General features: G+C 35.3%; 5 protein-coding genes and 2 non-coding genes across 7 annotated transcripts; 5 read left to right on the forward strand and 2 right to left on the reverse strand.

The window, feature by feature from the left end:
• The first annotated feature begins 290 nt into the window (after positions 1–290).
• Positions 291–1,316, forward strand: LOC147923079 (subtilisin-like protease SBT4.12). The gene is made up of 2 exons (XM_087499719.1): positions 291–531; positions 618–1,316. The coding sequence occupies exons 1-2, from the start codon at positions 306–308 to the stop codon at positions 1,172–1,174; spliced, it is 783 nt and encodes a 260-aa protein (XP_087355845.1). The 5' UTR covers positions 291–305; the 3' UTR covers positions 1,175–1,316.
• A 260-nt stretch (positions 1,317–1,576) lies between these two features.
• On the forward strand, positions 1,577–2,633 carry LOC104763573 (subtilisin-like protease SBT4.4). The gene is made up of 4 exons (XM_010486928.3): positions 1,577–1,713; positions 1,831–1,928; positions 2,079–2,170; positions 2,448–2,633. The coding sequence occupies exons 1-4, from the start codon at positions 1,633–1,635 to the stop codon at positions 2,564–2,566; spliced, it is 390 nt and encodes a 129-aa protein (XP_010485230.2). The 5' UTR covers positions 1,577–1,632; the 3' UTR covers positions 2,567–2,633.
• A 150-nt stretch (positions 2,634–2,783) lies between these two features.
• Positions 2,784–5,439, forward strand: LOC147923080 (subtilisin-like protease SBT4.6). The gene is made up of 5 exons (XM_087497898.1): positions 2,784–2,820; positions 3,206–3,273; positions 4,773–4,870; positions 5,003–5,094; positions 5,321–5,439. The coding sequence occupies exons 1-5, from the start codon at positions 2,784–2,786 to the stop codon at positions 5,437–5,439; spliced, it is 414 nt and encodes a 137-aa protein (XP_087354024.1).
• Positions 5,440–7,365: 1,926 nt separating this feature from the next.
• Positions 7,366–7,447, forward strand: TRNAS-AGA (transfer RNA serine (anticodon AGA)). Its single transcript has one exon. It is a non-coding gene; the product is annotated as a tRNA-Ser (tRNA).
• Positions 7,448–9,317: 1,870 nt separating this feature from the next.
• LOC104762033 (uncharacterized) lies at positions 9,318–11,083 on the forward strand. Its single transcript, XM_010485240.3, has 4 exons — positions 9,318–10,274; positions 10,368–10,410; positions 10,547–10,668; positions 10,752–11,083. Exons 1-4 carry the CDS (start codon positions 10,143–10,145, stop codon positions 10,851–10,853), a joined length of 399 nt encoding a protein of 132 aa, XP_010483542.2. The 5' UTR covers positions 9,318–10,142; the 3' UTR covers positions 10,854–11,083.
• Positions 11,084–11,105: 22 nt separating this feature from the next.
• Positions 11,106–13,455, reverse strand: LOC104762030 (uncharacterized). Its single transcript, XM_010485239.3, has 2 exons — positions 12,824–13,455; positions 11,106–12,243 (listed from the first exon to the last, which is right to left on the reverse strand). The coding sequence occupies exons 1-2, from the start codon at positions 13,313–13,315 to the stop codon at positions 11,209–11,211; spliced, it is 1,527 nt and encodes a 508-aa protein (XP_010483541.1). The 5' UTR covers positions 13,316–13,455; the 3' UTR covers positions 11,106–11,208.
• Positions 13,456–13,619: 164 nt separating this feature from the next.
• On the reverse strand, positions 13,620–13,691 carry TRNAD-GUC (transfer RNA aspartic acid (anticodon GUC)). Its single transcript has one exon. It is a non-coding gene; the product is annotated as a tRNA-Asp (tRNA).
• Between the last annotated feature and the right edge of the window lie 3,461 nt (positions 13,692–17,152).

Consider the following 17,152-nt stretch of genomic DNA (forward strand, 5'->3'; position numbering starts at 1 on the left):
CCTCTGGTTTAAATGCAAAAGACATGAAGTCTCTCGTCTCTTACATTGAGTCCGAAGAGTAAACAATCATCTTCTCTATGCTCTTTAAATATGCTCCAGATTCTCCAAATTTATTTGTGTTTGTTTTCTCAGTTCTCCACGAGCGGCTGTTCTAAAAACGGAAACAATCTTTAATCAGACATCTTCTGTTATCGCTTCCTTCTCTTCTCGCGGTCCAAACACCATCGCTGTTGATATTCTCAAGGTAAAAACTATACAACATGTTTATGATCTCGGTCTGTTTTATATCTTTGGTCTCAGAGACAATGGTGGATGCCTTGCAGCCGGATGTAACAGCACCAGGAGTGGAGATCCTTGCTGCATTTTCACCTGATGGTGAACCGTCCGAAGATGACACCAGACATGTGAAGTACTCTGTTTTCTCTGGAACTTCAATGTCCTGTCCGCACGTTGCAGGGGTGGCTGCGTATGTCAAGACGTTTCACCCTAAATGGTCTCCTTCCATGATTCAATCTGCCATCATGACAACTGGTAAGCAATAACCGTATGCGATTTTTACTTTCTTGTGCTACAAGTAACCTTTGTTGAGACTTTGTTATCTTAACTAATCGTTGCAGCTTGGGACGTAAAGGCTAGGGGACGTGGCATCGCATCGACCGATTTTTCTTATGGAGCTGGCCATGTCGACCCGATAGCCGCTTTAAATCCTGGACTTGTCTATGAATTAGACAAAGCTGACCACATAGCCTTCCTCTGTGGCATGAACTGCACTTCGAAGACCCTTAAAATCATCTCGGGTGATAACGTCAAGTGCTCCAGAAAAAACAAAATCTTGCCCAGAAACTTTAACTACCCTTCAATGTCGGCTAAATTGTCAGGATCCGCTAGCACCTTCACTGTGACTTTCAACAGAACCTTGACCAATGTCGGCACGCCAAACTCAACATACAAATCAAAGGTCGTCGCAGGTCACGGATCTAAGCTTAGCGTCAAGGTCACGCCTAGTGTTCTGTATTTTAAGACAGTGAACGAGAAACAATCTTTTACGGTCACTGTTACAGGCAGGGACCTCGACTCGGAAGTCCCTTCGTCCGCAAATCTAATTTGGTTTGACGGTACACATAAAGTGAGAAGTCCCATTGTTGTTTACGAAATGATTGTTGATGAGTCATGATTAATTCACACCATCGTCAATCTCAAATAAATCTTTATTGTCTTTGTAACGTTTCTTCATTTTATGTTTGAGTTGTTTTATTGCTCTATGATGTTTCAGCTTCTTATTGCTGATAAGAGAAATGTACAAGGTGCTTGATCGATGTCAGGTTTTTATTTTGTCGGATTTATCACATTATGGCTTTCCAAAGAGAGCAAATTAAAAACGTTATGGTTTTAGGAAAGTGATGCTAATGAGGAGAAATAATACACAAGTTTAATTTTCGTATCATAACTTCTCAATTAAAAGTTTAACTGTGTATGTTGTAACTATTTTTCATTAAGCAAACGCCAATGTATGAAAGACTCTCTGTTAGTTACGTTTTGTTTCTTCTATAAAATACCACTCCCTTCGTATATCTCTACCAAACACAAAAATAACAAAGTTATCCTTAAAAACAAAAAAAAACAAAAAAAAAGATGAATAAATTCGCCGTGTTCTTGTGTTTGTTTATGTTCTTGATGGTTACCTCCTCGCAAACCAATCAAGGTGAAAGAAAGGTATGGTCGGGATACAACATATATTAAAATTATTGATTAATTTAATTTGGTTCTAGGTTATAAATTGTAATATATAACATAACAGCTTAAAATGGTAATTACGGGTGGATAATGCAGGTCTACATCGTTTACCAAGGAGCATTGCCGCCAAACAGCGACTACGACACTGTTATATGTCGCCATTACTCATTGCTTCATAGTGTCCTCGGAGAAAGGTCAACAACTATTTGATACCTAGATCCCGGTTTAGAGCGAGAATTAATTACTACAATATATATATTCATTGTTCAAAGATGTACTACTCATCATAGTTTATGTTTGCTTTTAAAAAACTAATTACTTGATGTGTATATTTTATTAATCAGTTACGACCCGAGCCTAATTGTCAGACACTACGCGAGGAGCATTAATGGATTCGCCGCGTTGCTCACTGAGGAGGAAAGCAAGAAGCTCTCAGGTAAAAATTTCGAAACTTTATATTTTTTTTTACACTTGCGATATCATCAAAGAGAGGATTCACCCACATATATGTATGGCTATGTTCCAAACTAATTTTGATTTTTACTTTACAGAACGTAGTTGATTAACCTAAAAATTGAAAAGGATGTATCAGTCTTTAGAGTTTAGAGTACAAGTTTTAATATGTGACTTTTATCAGTCTTTAGAGTAAAAGTTATTAAAGTAATGGTTATCCTTTTGTTTTTGGTTCCTCTCTACCTGAAATTGTATTATAGCGATGCCCAAAGTTGTTTCGGTATTCCCGAACCGGAAGCTAATACTCCACAAGGACATGGACGTGGACAGTGTCATTGACTTGGGACTCAAGACTCAACAAAATTTGGCTCCCTTGTGACCATTCACTTTTGATTTTTTGTACTAATCATATGCATATTTATGAAATATAACATCCTAATTTAACAGGGCCGTCCTATAAAAGCAAAAAAAAGAACCAAGTTATAAAAAAGATGTAAAACGTACACTATCGTTTGTTAGTCCTTAACAACCATAATTAATGATTTTTTAAACCTATTGAGTTTCTCTTATGTCTTTCGTAAGAGCGCCCCGTAATCATGAAAAGGACCGTCACTGTACTCAACCATAAACACTGTAATAAACTTACAAACAGACTGGTCCTAAATCACAAATAACGCCTCTATAGGGAGAGAAGAATTTATCTGCTACGACTTAAAGCTCAAATCTTCGGTTCTTACTGTTGTTTCTGTCTATAACTCTTCATTCGCATGCATTATGTATATACTTTTGTGATAAATTGGCTTCTTGAATTTGCAATGTTTTAAAGTAATACAAACATCCCAATGCGGTTGTAGGAGAAAACGAAGAAACAAAACACTACTCTTTTTCAGATTCTCAGACTTATACCGAAGTCACAAAAACATAGTCAGAACATGCTTATAAAGAGATCTTTATTCACAGATGCTGAGATTCAAGATTTGAAGTTCTTTCCATTTTGTGAACTTGTGTGCTTGTGCAGCTGGGAAGAATATCAAGTGTGGGGAAGTCTTTGACTTTGATCCAATCAAGATTCAGAATGAGGCTATGGTAACTGTTACATCACAAGAAGACTTGTTGAGAGTCTTCTTATATATATATGATTTTGTTCCGATGCTTCATAATCGTCAGAAGTGGACCACATTCTGTAATTCATCTCACAGATTTTTCAAGTTCATAGTTTCTCAACTAAAACGGTGTATTTTGTATATAGAGTATATGCACCTTATGAACGCTTATATTTATTAATTTTATCTATCTATATTAACATTTTTGAAGTACATTTTGGTTTATGCCCTTTAAATTTTAATTATTTAATTTTTTTTTTTATAACATTAACCCCTAAAATAATTTCATAAATAACATTGCAGAGAAACTCAAATACTAAACTTTCTTAAATTGACCAACATTTGTTACATTTATTGCCATAAAATCTTAACAACATCTATACATTCCGATTTTTCCAAAAACAACTCTACCCATTAAAGTTTTAACCCATTAAATCTCCAAAACTATTTTTATGGATGCTGAAATCTCTCAAATTTAAATAATATACAACAGATTTTCCATAACAAAAGTTTACAATATCCATAATTATCTTAACAATAATAAATTTTCTAAACCGAAAATCCAATTATAAAATGTCACATTAAATATGTTGAAAACCCCCATATAATTTGGTTTATTTTTTTATTTTTTGAGGAATTACCAAAAAAATTAAAATTCTATTAATTATTATAAAATATATATATTGACATGGAAAAATTATAAACTATATAAGTACGCTAATTTGGTAAAACAATTAACATAATTAAACTTGATAAAAAAACTTATTTTGATTATTTTTTTAAGCAAAAATTTATTTTGATTTTGGTGAGACGGTTGGCATTAATCTTATATAGGGAGTTAAGTGGAATTGTTTTTTTTTTTAAACACTTTTAGATGTGTACCAGGAGATAAATGTATTACTAGACTATACATATACTACACAGGTTAAAACCTTGAAAACACCACAAAAATCCTATACTTTGAATATCAAATACCTGTAAAATTTAATATTTTTTAAATCAATAAAACAATAATAAAATAACAAATAAATACAATATAAATTTTAAATTTTTAAAATTAAAAATATTGTTTCGCGGTGTACCGCGGGTTAAATCCTAGTACATAAATATATGAAAGACTCTCTGTTAGTTATTAATTAATTACATTCATTAACTAAACGCCAATATATGAAAGACTCTGTTGGTTACGTTTTGTTTCTTCTATATAAGACCACTCCCTTTGTATATCTTTACCAAACACAAAAATAACAAAATTCTCCCTAAAAACAAAAACAAAAAAAAATGAATAAGGTCGCGGTATTCTTGTGTTTGTTTATGTTCTTGATGGTTATATTACCTCCTCGCAAGCCATTCAAGGTGGAAGAGAGGTACGGACGGGATACAAATAAAACATCTATTGAAATTATTGATTATTTTAATTTGTTTCTAGTTATAAATTGTAACAGCTTAAAATGGTAATTACGGGTGGATAATATAATTCAGGTCTACATCGTTTACATGGGAGCATTGTCGCCAAACAGCGACTACGCCACTGTTAGACGTCACCATTACTCATTGCTTCATAGTGCCCTCGGAAAAAGGTTCAACAACTATTCCATATCTAGGTCTCGGGTTCCAGGGTCTCTCATTTAATTGAACCGGCCCTAGATACTCATCATAGTATTTCTGCTTTATAAAATCTAATTGCTTGATGTGTATATTTTATTAATCAGTTACTCGCCGAGCCTAATTGTCGATAACTTCGGGTTGGCCTTTGATGGATTCACCGCGTTGCTCACTGAGGAGGAAAGCAAGAAGCTTTCAGGTAAAAATTTCGAAAATTTATTTTTGTTTTTTTTTTTAACATGCGATATCAAAATTTTGTATGCCTATGTTCCAAAATAATTTTGAGTTTTGTTTTACAGAACGTGGTTGACTACCCTTAAAATTGAAAAGGACGTATCACTCTTTAGAGTACAAGTTTTTAATATGTGAGTAATGGTTATTCCTTTTGTTTTTTTGATTCCTCTATACTTGAAATTGAATTATAGCGATGCCTGAAGTTGTTTCGGTATTCCCGAACCGGAAGCTAATACTCCACAAGGACATGGACGTGGACAGTGTCATTGACTGGAGACTCAAGACTCAACAACATTTGGCTCCCTTGTGACCTTCACCTTTGATTTTTTTGTACTAATCATACATATATATTTATAAAATTATCCAAATTTTACAGAATCCTCTTTTCAAAAAAAATAAGGAAACTAGGTCAAAAGTGGACTAGTTTTTGGATTTAGGTCAATTTGCGAATAACAAAAAGAGATGCATAAACTATGGATTGACAACCATATATAGTTAATGAGTTTTGAGCTTATTGAGTTTCTCTTCTGTCTGTCTCAAGAGTGCCGCAGAATCACGAAAAGGACCGTCACTATAACTCAGCTATAAACACTGTAGCTATCTTAGAAACAAACCGGTAAACCAGAATTCGTATTCAACAATCTTATAACAAGATGTATCCTTTCACCTAGGTAGATTGCGTGTGATTCAAGATGTTTGTTTCCGAGAATTTCGAGATTTAGATCACAGTATCTTTTTATAAGGGTTGACTTCGGAGAATGCAAGTGGTTTTGTGATGGGGACATCAAGTCATTATCAGCCAAATATCAGGGAGGGAACACCAATAAGACGACCAAGATACTTGGAGAGAACCAGCCCGAGCGTACCAAAGACATACATGCCTTTCTTGAAGCATATCAACCCAACCAAAAGGAACTAAGTTACAAAACGACTTGTTCTACATTCTTGACCCATCAGAGGAACACGTCGAGTTGGAATCAAGCCAAAATAAATTTTGGTTTAGAAGTTATTCAATTTCTAAACCAATGGTTTCTAGACTTGCCTTATTTGGAGTCTCACGAGTTTGGTGAAGATCAAACGTATCTGTGGCGGCCAAGAGACTATGATATACTTCTAGAAGATCCCTACAACACTCTAAGGCGCACCAACACACAATATATCAGGCGGATCCTCCCACACCTTCACTTTCTATATCCGGAACCAAGCTTGCCTTATTTGCCTTGTTTGGAGCCTAAGGAGATCAACCAGCAACAGTTCTTTCCCAATCTGTTTGAGTGCGTATCAGAGACCCTCCAAGTGAACAAGAGACTTCCCAGGCTACACCATTTCCTTCCCAAGCTATCAAGATACAAACAACGGCTATTTCCTCATTTGGACGATTTTCTCATTAAATCTCCAACGGAAATTTTGCGATTCTTTACTTGTTTTAGCTTCTTAGGACCGTTATCTATGAGCCTATAAAAGCTCAGTTTCGTTCTCATTGTAGAACACCTTTCAATCATCTAAGAAATATACAAGTTTGTTTTGTTTTATTCAAAGAGTGTCTTTGTTTAAGCAAGTTTGTCTTTAAGTTTCATTTGAGAGATTCATTTGATTCTTGAGATTAAAGGGTTAGATTTGTTTGTGTGATTCAAACAAGTCTAGTTCTCCACCGATTGAGAGAGTCAATCAAAGCAACCTTTACCGTCATATCCATCTTCCGCCAACGATTATTGATCAGTTATTGATCACCGTTTGTTTATAAGTTTGCCGAGTGATTCCGGATCCTATATCATTTTGCATGTCAGATTCCCAGACTTATACCGAAGTCTCAAAAACAGAGTCAAAAAATGCTTTTAAGGAGATCTTCTTTCAGAGATGCTAAGATTCAACATTTGAAGTTCTTTCCATTTTGTGAACTTGTGTGATTGTGCAGCTCTGGGAAGAATATCAACTGTGGGGAAGGAAGTCTTTGACTTTGATCCAATCAAGATTCAGAATGAGGCTATGGTAACTGTTACATCACATAAGACTTGTTATGAGAGTCTTCTTGTATTTATATATTCCTTTTGTTCCGATGCTTCATAATTGTCAGAAGTGGACCACATTCTTTGATTCTTCTCACGGAAGTTACAAGTTCAGGTCTTCTTCTGGCCTCTCCAATTTTGAAAGGCCTTTCTTTGTTAATTTACGTTATGAAATTTGCTACGAAATTTAACTAGTCTTAGTGTCAAATGAGCTTTACAACAATGTCTTCGTGGGCGTGCCGGAGTGGTTATCGGGCATGACTAGAAATCATGTGGGCTTTGCCCGCGCAGGTTCGAATCCTGCCGCTCACGCTTCTTTTTTTTCCCCTGTTTGTTTAATCATATTGAAACTCATCTTTATGTATTTGGGAAAATCTCAGTTCACAACTTTCAAAGTACTGTATAATCCGAAGTTGACAACAAAAAATATAGACATTGATCTTTGTAATATATATGGCATTCTATAGGTAGTTTTCTGAAAAACTAATGGTCAAAGACCATATATAAAAACTCAAAAGAAGATGCTAGCAAGGTAAAAAAAAAGGCAAAAAAGTATTTCGACAATTCTTGTTCTCAGCATAAAAGGAAATAAACATGTTTAATAATTGGTAACCTCTAATCTAGATAACAAAGTTTTCATACGAAATCTGCATATTAAAAAGGTAAGAGAATATTTTCCAATCTATTCATTAAGATATCATTCCTTTGTTTACAAAAACAATTAAACAAAAGATAACATTCCTTTCTTCTTCGAGTTACGTTCGTATCCCTAACGCTTATTGTGTAATCCTAATCCCAGTCAAGCATCAAAGTATCGTATCTTTCATTGATCCAATTATCCAAATATTTGGATCGAATCATTTTTTTCAAATATAAACAAATGTGTTCAATATGTCTATTTTTTTTTTTTTTTTTTTTTTTTTTGTAGAGACGTCAAGTTTTTGAAACATATCTAATTAATGTAATCTGTAATAAGCAAAAAATGTTGGAAACCGATAAATTGTACCGTAATCATAAATTTAATTTGTAACGGGTAACTTTTATGGTTTTTATTGACATTTCAAAAAATTTAAAAACAAAAGGCGTATATTGTACTTTACACAATTTCAAAATTTTAAAAAAGTAAAAACAAAAGGCGTATAGTGTACTTTACACATAAGTAAATAATACGTCGAAAAAAAAAACACACATAGAGACCATCATACGTTTGACAAAAAAAAAAGAGACCTTCATTCTTCATACATTACATATATCCACATACACATGATACATAATAACATAATACATACACACATACTGACATATACAATATATGTTATTGACTTCTGTTAAGTAAAATAGGGACCAATGAGAAGAATCTCTCACATGAGAAACTATCTCTTATCTAAAATGGACAACAGTTCTCCGGCATTGCATGTTTGTCTGTACATCCCGGAGTAGATACATGCATAAATTTCCAAAATATTTATGAGTGCTTTTGAAATATACGCGAAAGGACCATATTGTATGTACCAAATTTGTCAAAGGCGGCTAGTATTTTTGGTCTCCAATTTAATATATTATATGATGAGATATAGTTTTTGAGTTTTATTCCCCCGGATCGAATATCTCTTCCGAACAACGTGTAAAGAACGTGTATCATCATCACGTGATACTTTGCGAGTAAGACATCCAGTTCTTTCACAATTTTGTTTTTTTTTTGTTAATAAAGAAAATAACACCAAGCTTTCACACTAGTTTTCCCATTTCTGTCACATTGTAATTTTGATGTTATTATTGTGTAATAATAATTAGAATATGTAACAGATTATAATCAACTGAAGTAATTCAAAACTTTTATACTGTAGTATGTTTTTTTGCGGTTTTAAGCTAAGACATTTTGGTTTATCCGAATCAACTTAAGATTATATGCTTATTGAAACTGACACTTATAGGCCTTAATTTGGGTTGATCTACAAAAGAGAAAAGACGATCACTAAAATTTAATATGCATGAAGTGATGAAACTAAAACAAATTACATTAATAATCCACTTTTATTGTTAAAAAGGTTTTAAGATATTTTTCATTATATTTTTTCTACAGTTAATGATTACTGTGTGAGTCTCGAAGATAAAGAGGAAGAAAAGGAATAGACTTGAGCAAGTGGAGAATTTTTGTGGACCTCATCTTCTCGTCTTTGATCAAATGTTCTTTTCTTGTAAAAAAAAAAATTATGGATATGAAGTTATATTATTATTTAACCAATATAACTTCATATCAATTAAAAAAATAAAGGAAACAATATTAGATCTAAAATATGGATATCATATGAACATGCGTGCGATCTAAAAGAAGCTCCAAGTTCTTCTTCGGTTCTCTTTTCCACTTTGGCTCTATGTGACCAAGAAAGGTCGGCAACTTATCCTCGGAATAACACGTGGCAACTTATCATTGGTCCGACCTGAGATCCGACGCCGGACTTATCCTCTAAGGATATCTCTTTTGGTTATGTTAAGAGAGACATTGAACATTGAAGCCTTTCAAGAATCTCACTGTTTGTGTCTCTATCCGGAATAGAGAAAGAATCCAAATTTGTCTTTAATTAGGTTTCACTACCAAAAAAATATCGAGGGAAAAAAAAAACTGAAATAAATCGTTACAAAGTTCAAAAAACAAATAAACACTAACCAATAGCAATGGCAAAGAAAAACGATAGCGAAGCTTCTAAATTTCTCTAACAATGAAAATAAAATAAATATAACTGAGATTTTGTTTTTTTTCAATGGGAAAAGTAGCAATAATCTTTTCAGCAGCAAGAAGAGAGAACATACCCATAATAAACATCTTTTCCTTGAGGGATGATGATGATGATGGCTCCACTATCTCCACAACATCATCCCTTGTAGGATTATGTATATATATAGCCCCATTGAGATCTTATTGTAATTACACACAACTTAGACAACTTACCTACTTCTTCATTCTAAGTCTCTTACAGATTAGAGTGTGAGTTTTAAAAGTTATTCAATGGAGGGTAAAGGACGAGTCGGATCATCAACTTCTTCCTCTTTCACCGCCGAACTCTTCGGCTCCAAAGATCCTTCGCCGCCATCTTCTTCCTCTGGCATCTTCTCCTCCATATTCCCTCATCCATCCAAGGTTTTATTACATTCCTTTTCTTCAAGTTTTGTTTCCTGACTGATTAATTGATTCTTGGGGATTAATCTTTGGTTTCTTGATGTGACTTCTCAGGGTGTTGCTAGAGATGGTTCAAATTCCAAACATGACTCACAAGGTTAGTGAGAAAAAACAATCTTTATGCAACTTTCTTCTTCTTCTTTAGTCACTTAGTCTCAAAACTCTGCTTTTCTTGAATCAAGAAATGGCTTTCTGTTTTTCTAATGAAGATTTTTTTTTTTTTTATAATACAGCTCAACGTAGAGAATCTTCGACTGGAGAAGATAGAGTTGAGCCATGTCATCTAAGCTCTTCTCTTTACTACGGTGGTCAAGACGTATACTCTCGATCCACCACCAACCAAACTTACCCTGCAGTAAGTCATTTTAACTTATGTCTATTTTATTAATCACTTCCAAAAAAAAAGGACTTGACTGATTAGAAAAAAACATCTCTCAGGCCAAAAATGAGCGTAGAAGAAACGGAGAAGACGATGCTAATGGACAGAACTCACAAGATGTTTCAAGAGGAAACTGGTGGCAAGGTTCCCTTTATTACTAAAGAACCACTTCCGGTAGTTTCTTTGTAAATCTCTCCAGAAACCCATGAAGCTCAAGCCAAGTACTAATATCTACTGAACCAAGACTTTGTATAATATAAGTGTATGCAGTAAAACAAAAGTTGTTTAGGAGATTTCAAAGATTAAATAATAATATCAAAGAAATCTCCTAATAAAATTTGTCTAGTACTTGTTCTAATCAACTGTATCAGTATCTACTCTGCTTTTCGTCTGTCTCATGTCCTTCAAAAGCGTTTTTACCAAACACAAAGACTTTATGAAACTAACTAGACATGAAAACAAACAATGCAAACCCATGATTAGTTTTGACTATATTAGTGTTATAGCTCAAGTGTTTTAAGCTTGTATTGTACAAAAGCTCTTATCAGAAATGCAAAGAAAAAACCTTTCATACGCATCAGCCATTTTAGACGCCGTGAAAAGCCTCAAGGACCGTTCACGCGCTTCATTGCCTTTCCTCTGCAATTCCTCTGTTCCGTCGCTAACAACCCGCGAAATCGCCTCCACGAGAGACTCAACGTTCGGTGAGAAAGTATATCCCAAATGTGGACCGACGACTACTGAACCAGTGATGCTCGCTAGCTTCGTGGCTAAGACCGGTTTCCCTGAAACCATGGCTTCCAAGAGAGTGTGATCTAGCCCTTGAGCTCGAAGCGTCGGGTTCACAAACACATCGATCGCGTTGTAGAATCCCGCTAGCTTTTCTTGATCCAATGGTCCAAGAACGATCACATTAGACCCGAGGTTTCTATATCTGCTTCCCCATGGACCATCTCCAGCTACTAAAACGACAACGTTTTCACGTGCCTTCTTGTTTTCTTCAAACACACGTTTCAAAGCTGAGAACATCAAAGGATGACCTTTATCTCTCACTAACCTCCCCGCAATTCCAATAACCAAAGGATCTTTTTTGTTCTTGCCGCCGCTTCTAACGTTAAATTTCTCTCTGAAGCTCTCGCGTTTCGTAACGTCAGGTGTAAAAACGCTCTCGTCAACGCCGTTTAAGATGATGTGGACGCGTTCCTCGGGGATCATGTAGATCCTCTTGAGTACGTCACCGCAGTGATCGCTAGTTGCCACGTGGTGAGCGTAACGTTGGAAGAATTTGACTTCTTCGACGACTCGTTTCGCTCGCTCCGTCAGAGCCGGAGAGGAAGGCGGTGGATGTTCTTCTTCGGCTCCGGCAGCAGCGGCGGCGGCGGCGATATCTGCTTGACGGAGGAGTTCTTGGATGATGTCGGAGTGAAAAGTCTCGTAAGCGATCCCATGCCAAGACGCGACCACGTTTGGGAGATTCTTGGCTCTTGTGTGGAGAAGCCCGACACTCTCCGTGTGGATCACGTCAAATGGTCTTCCACTCGCGTTCTGTGTCTGCGTATTCCGGAGAAAAAATTGCGTCATCTAATTGACTAATGATTATAAGCCTTACCCTAAACAAATTGACTAAATAATATATATTAATTATACAAATTGACTATTGACTAAAATATATTAAGCCACTCCATTCTTTTGTAAAACATGTTAATTATACACAGTTTTTAGAATTAACATTTTTTGTAAAAATATTTTAGTATGTTATAGCAAAATGTCAACACTGTTTATATTAGGAAGAGAGTAGTAATAGTTACTACTCATGACAATTGAGTATTAACCACTAGCTAGGACCACTAGTTATACAAAATTTAAATCTCAGCTAGATTTTGATTAACAATATATATATTTTCTTGAATATGAAGATGAAGAGGTTTGACGCAAACAAATTTTAAGTGTGATAGTAACATATTTGACTAGTTGAATCTGCAATAGACGCTATTATATCGCTATTTTTTTTCTTTTGTAGGCAAAGTGTATGTATTATTAATGTATGAACTTCCGCATTTGCGCTATCAAACGCAAATTGGAGAAAACGCAGTTCAACCACGGAAACATTATTTCAATTCCTTCTGTTTACCTGAAGCTGTTGCGAAACGGAAGCTTGATCGAGATATCCAGCAGCGGTGGGTTCAGAGAGATGAAACCGTAGATTTTCCAGTTGGTATTCAGGGAACGACGGAGAAGCAGCGGTGAAAACATGAACCTCGTGACCACGTTTGGCTAGCGCTAGGTGCAGCGTAAGCGCGTGTCTCTCGAGTCCACCGGCTTGCGATCTCCTTGGCCATTTTTTAACCACCACAGCGATCTTTAGAGTCTTCTTGGGTTTAGACGGGAATGTGAGGTGGTTCCAAGCTGAAGAGAAGGGAAGAAGATCAATGGTTTCGTTGTCATGGTGATGATGATCAACGAATGTGTGAGCGTTGGGGTTGTGGTCGTAAGGACAAGAACAGAGTGATGTGTTGTGTCTGAAGAGAAAAGAGACGAATGAGAAGAGAGAGAGGAGGAGAGAAAAGTGACAGAGGTATCTGAAACTGAAGGAGAAACTCATCAATGGGTTTTCTCTAGCCATGGAAAAGTGATAGATCGAATCTTGAAACTCGACAAAATTTAATCTTTTAACATAAAGAAGAAGAAGAAGTAATTAATTGTCTTCAGTTCGATTGAATCTTGAAAAAAAAGGTTGACCAAGTGACTTAATTAGATTAGATTAAGACAAAAGTTGTAATCTATACGTCATATGCACATGCTCGTTGTATTCTAATTGCGGCGAGAGATGGTTTGCTTGCCGTCTCAAGGGAAGGAAAACGGCAAGACGGTTGAATGGCACAGAACGACAACGTTTAGCTACAAGGCAAAACAAATATAAAAATAGACGCCGTTGCCGGGGATCGAACCCGGGTCACCCGCGTGACAGGCGGGAATACTTACCACTATACTACAACGACATTTTTGGTTTCAAATCACATAACAAACTATATAATTTGAAACATATGTTCTTCGTATTAGCTGAAAATGTAGATTGGAAACTTCACAAACAAAACTTTGATAATGTATTTTACGGATGTGCCTGAAAAATGATTATATTATTTTTACAACTGATCCATAGATGTCAGCGTTAGAAGTTTGATTATCCCACAATCAAAAGCCCTACATATCTATGTGTTAATGGTTGTTAGATAAAGGCTTTGCTATAAAGGGATATAAGACCTACTTTCTTGTAATAAAAATAATTAATGGCGACTAAAACGTTGCAAATTCAAATACACAATTCAATACTTAAAATGTGAATTGCTAAATGCAATTAGTGGTAGGGACTATTTTTAGTATTTATACCGTTATTCCAAAGAAAAAAGTACTCAAGTTTGGTCAGATCTTAAGTTCTTAATAGGTGAACCAACACCAACCTTCCCCTTCTTTGTTACTCAGAAAAACATCGCATATAAAGAAAGAAACATGTATGTTTTGTCTCCGAATCACTCATCCCCCAAGTTGCATTTGTTGACTTAATCCACAATAATCCCACAAAAAATATCACCTAAACCAACAAGTTATACTCCGTATCACTAGCTTGTGACTCGTAAGAGCTATAAATACGCCTTCTAATATATTTTTTTGCCGTTTAATTCCTTTAATTATTAAATTTCCAAAAAATATCTGGTTTAATTTCTGTTGTCTTTAAAAACCTTCATTTTATTAATAACAGTAGATTTATACTTATGACATAACGACTATTAACTCTAATAACAGAAATGTTAACTAGGATTAAAATATAACCTCACATGGTTAATTAGAAGGAACTAAAGATAATGTTGCTTTTTTCTTATTCCCCCAAATCGATTTCGAGTTTTAGAATCCTAGAACCCTAGAAAATTCAGAAAATCAAATTCAGAAAATCCATCTCTGGCTCAAATTCACATCATACCCTGAACTTTTGCTCACCATTCTCTCAAACCAAATTTGATTTTCTGATTTTTTTAGGGTTCTAGGGTTCTAAAACTCGAAATTGATTTAGGGGATAAACAAGAGGACAACAGTGTCTTTAGTTCCCTCTAATTAACCACGTGGGGTTATAGTATAACCGTGGTTAACATTTCTGTCATTAGAATTAACAGTCGTTATGTCGTAAGTATGAATCTACCGTTATTAATAAAATGAAGGTTTTTAAAGACACCGGAAATTAAGCGAAGTATTTTTTGGGAAATTTAATAAGTATAGGAATTAAACGGCCAAGAAAAAATTAGATGACGTATTTTTTGGGTTTTTTCCCTATATATATTATATAAAGTAATAGTTATATATTATTAAAATTATAAACTTTACAAAACAAAAATTATATATATATATCTATATATATTATAAATCGAGAGTCTGTTTCTATTATAATATTTTCCGGAGCGAGAGTTACACATTTGCAAAAATAATCAATAAGGCGGTCTTAGATATAAAATCATATAGTATTGTTTAAACTTTACGATCATGGTTGATGATGGATTGATGGAATCTTAATTTGGTCACGATCTGGTTATGGTTCGCGCGCAGATCTTCATTAATCAGTTAGAAGTTAGAAGTTAGTAGAAGAATCATATTTTATATAAGTTAATATGTTAATATGTTATAGGCATTTTTAGCTACCAGAGTAACAGAGTTTGATGGCATACACAACACATAACTTATACTAGAAGTTATAGTGCGTAATTTGTTTTGAAAAAATCCTTCGCTAGTTTAATTTCATTAGAAAACGATGATCTTAATATATTTCCAGTCTATTTAATGATAACTATTTTGTAACGTATTTTAATTTAGTTGATTTTATCTACATTTATATATTGTTGTGGTAATTCATCTGCTTAAATGATAGATTGAGAACAACTTTGTTGTTGTTGGGTCATTTCGATTCTTAGGCTTCAGATTTCAGACCCATGTAGTTTTAGCTACAAAAAATAATCTTTAAATTTTTGTTTATCAGTAAAATTAGTTGGGCATACATCCAATACTGAGAAAGAAAAAAATCGTTACTTGAAAAATATTTAGAAAACAAAAAAAAACTCCGAAAAGGTTAATTAAAAATCATGACTAAATAACATTATTACTTTATAGAGTAGTCACATACTAATTCAAACTATAAATGGACCAAAAAAATCAATATTATGTTGAATACATTGCTTTTAGAGATTTTTTTTTGTTTTGAAAACAAAATTCACCTAAAAAAGGTTCGTCATAAATAAATGTATTCATTCAACATAAAAGAAAAAAAAGAATTGCAATTGTGACCCAAAAAGGAAAGATAAATGATTTGCTTCTAAAAGCTATGATGGATACTATTGGGATGGCTAGGGTTTTCGCACAGAGAACTTCTCAACGGCGAATCGCAGATCTATTCTGAGTGAAACCCTAGAGAATCAGTCGGTAAGAAAATTTCGATCTCAGTTCTTGGCCGTGTCGTAGAGTGTCCTCTCCTGGGGGTGGTGGGCTGTAAGTTTCAGAGAAGTACCACATAGATTAGATCTGTGAGGACGGAAAGATGAATCGGCCCCGCAAGAAGAAGGAGAAGTCACTTATGGAGGAACTTCGCGAGCTAGATCTATTGGGTGAAGGGGAGACGGTGAACATTCCAGATCTGGCAAATGAAGATTTAATTGAAGAAAACTCAATGAGTGTGGTGGTTAGATGTTTGAACCCGACAGTTCACAAAGTAGGAGGTTTGGTCAAAGCTCTCCCGGCTATCCGGGGAATGGATGATAGAGTCCGTGGGAGGGGAGTGAGTGAAGATAAGGTTCAGTTCATTTTCGAGACAGAAGCAGATCTCTATCATGTTCTGTTTCGGGGCCCGTGGTTTGTCAATGGATGGATCGTGTCCCTGGACCAGTGGAAGCCTAATCCAGACCCAGACTATCTGAACAAGATTCTTTTTTGGATACGCATCAAAGGCATTCCCATTCACCTCCTAAAGAGACAAACAGTGGAAAGTATTATCAGACCTCTAGGGAAAGTGGACGCTGTGGAGCTTCATGCCAAAAATTCCAACTCCTTAGAGTATGTGAGAGAACGAACATGGGTGAAAGCTGATGAACCACTGCAGTTCTGTAAAGTAGCGAACTTTGCATCAGGGGAGAGAGTGCCCGTGGAGCTGACTTATGAGAAGTTACTGAAGGTGTGCTTGCTGTGTAAGAGGTTGACCCATGAAAGGTCCATTTGCCCTTTCCAAATCAACGATTTGATGGGGGGAAATGGAAAGGGTACAGCAAGAAAAGGTCGCCCGACAGCGAGGTCTACAATGTATAAGGCAAATGCCAAGGGTAAAGGGAAAGTGGTGGAAGATGTAGAGGAAGGAGTTAAGGAACGGTCAGGAAACCCGGGGAAGAAGAGTCTGCCCTCACCCTCTGAACCTATATCAAAGACGACCGGG

The sequence above is a fragment of the Camelina sativa genome, chromosome 18 (genome assembly GCF_030686135.1).
Source record: "Camelina sativa cultivar CO46 ecotype springtype chromosome 18, ASM3068613v1".
Lineage (NCBI taxonomy): Eukaryota > Viridiplantae > Streptophyta > Magnoliopsida > Brassicales > Brassicaceae > Camelina > Camelina sativa.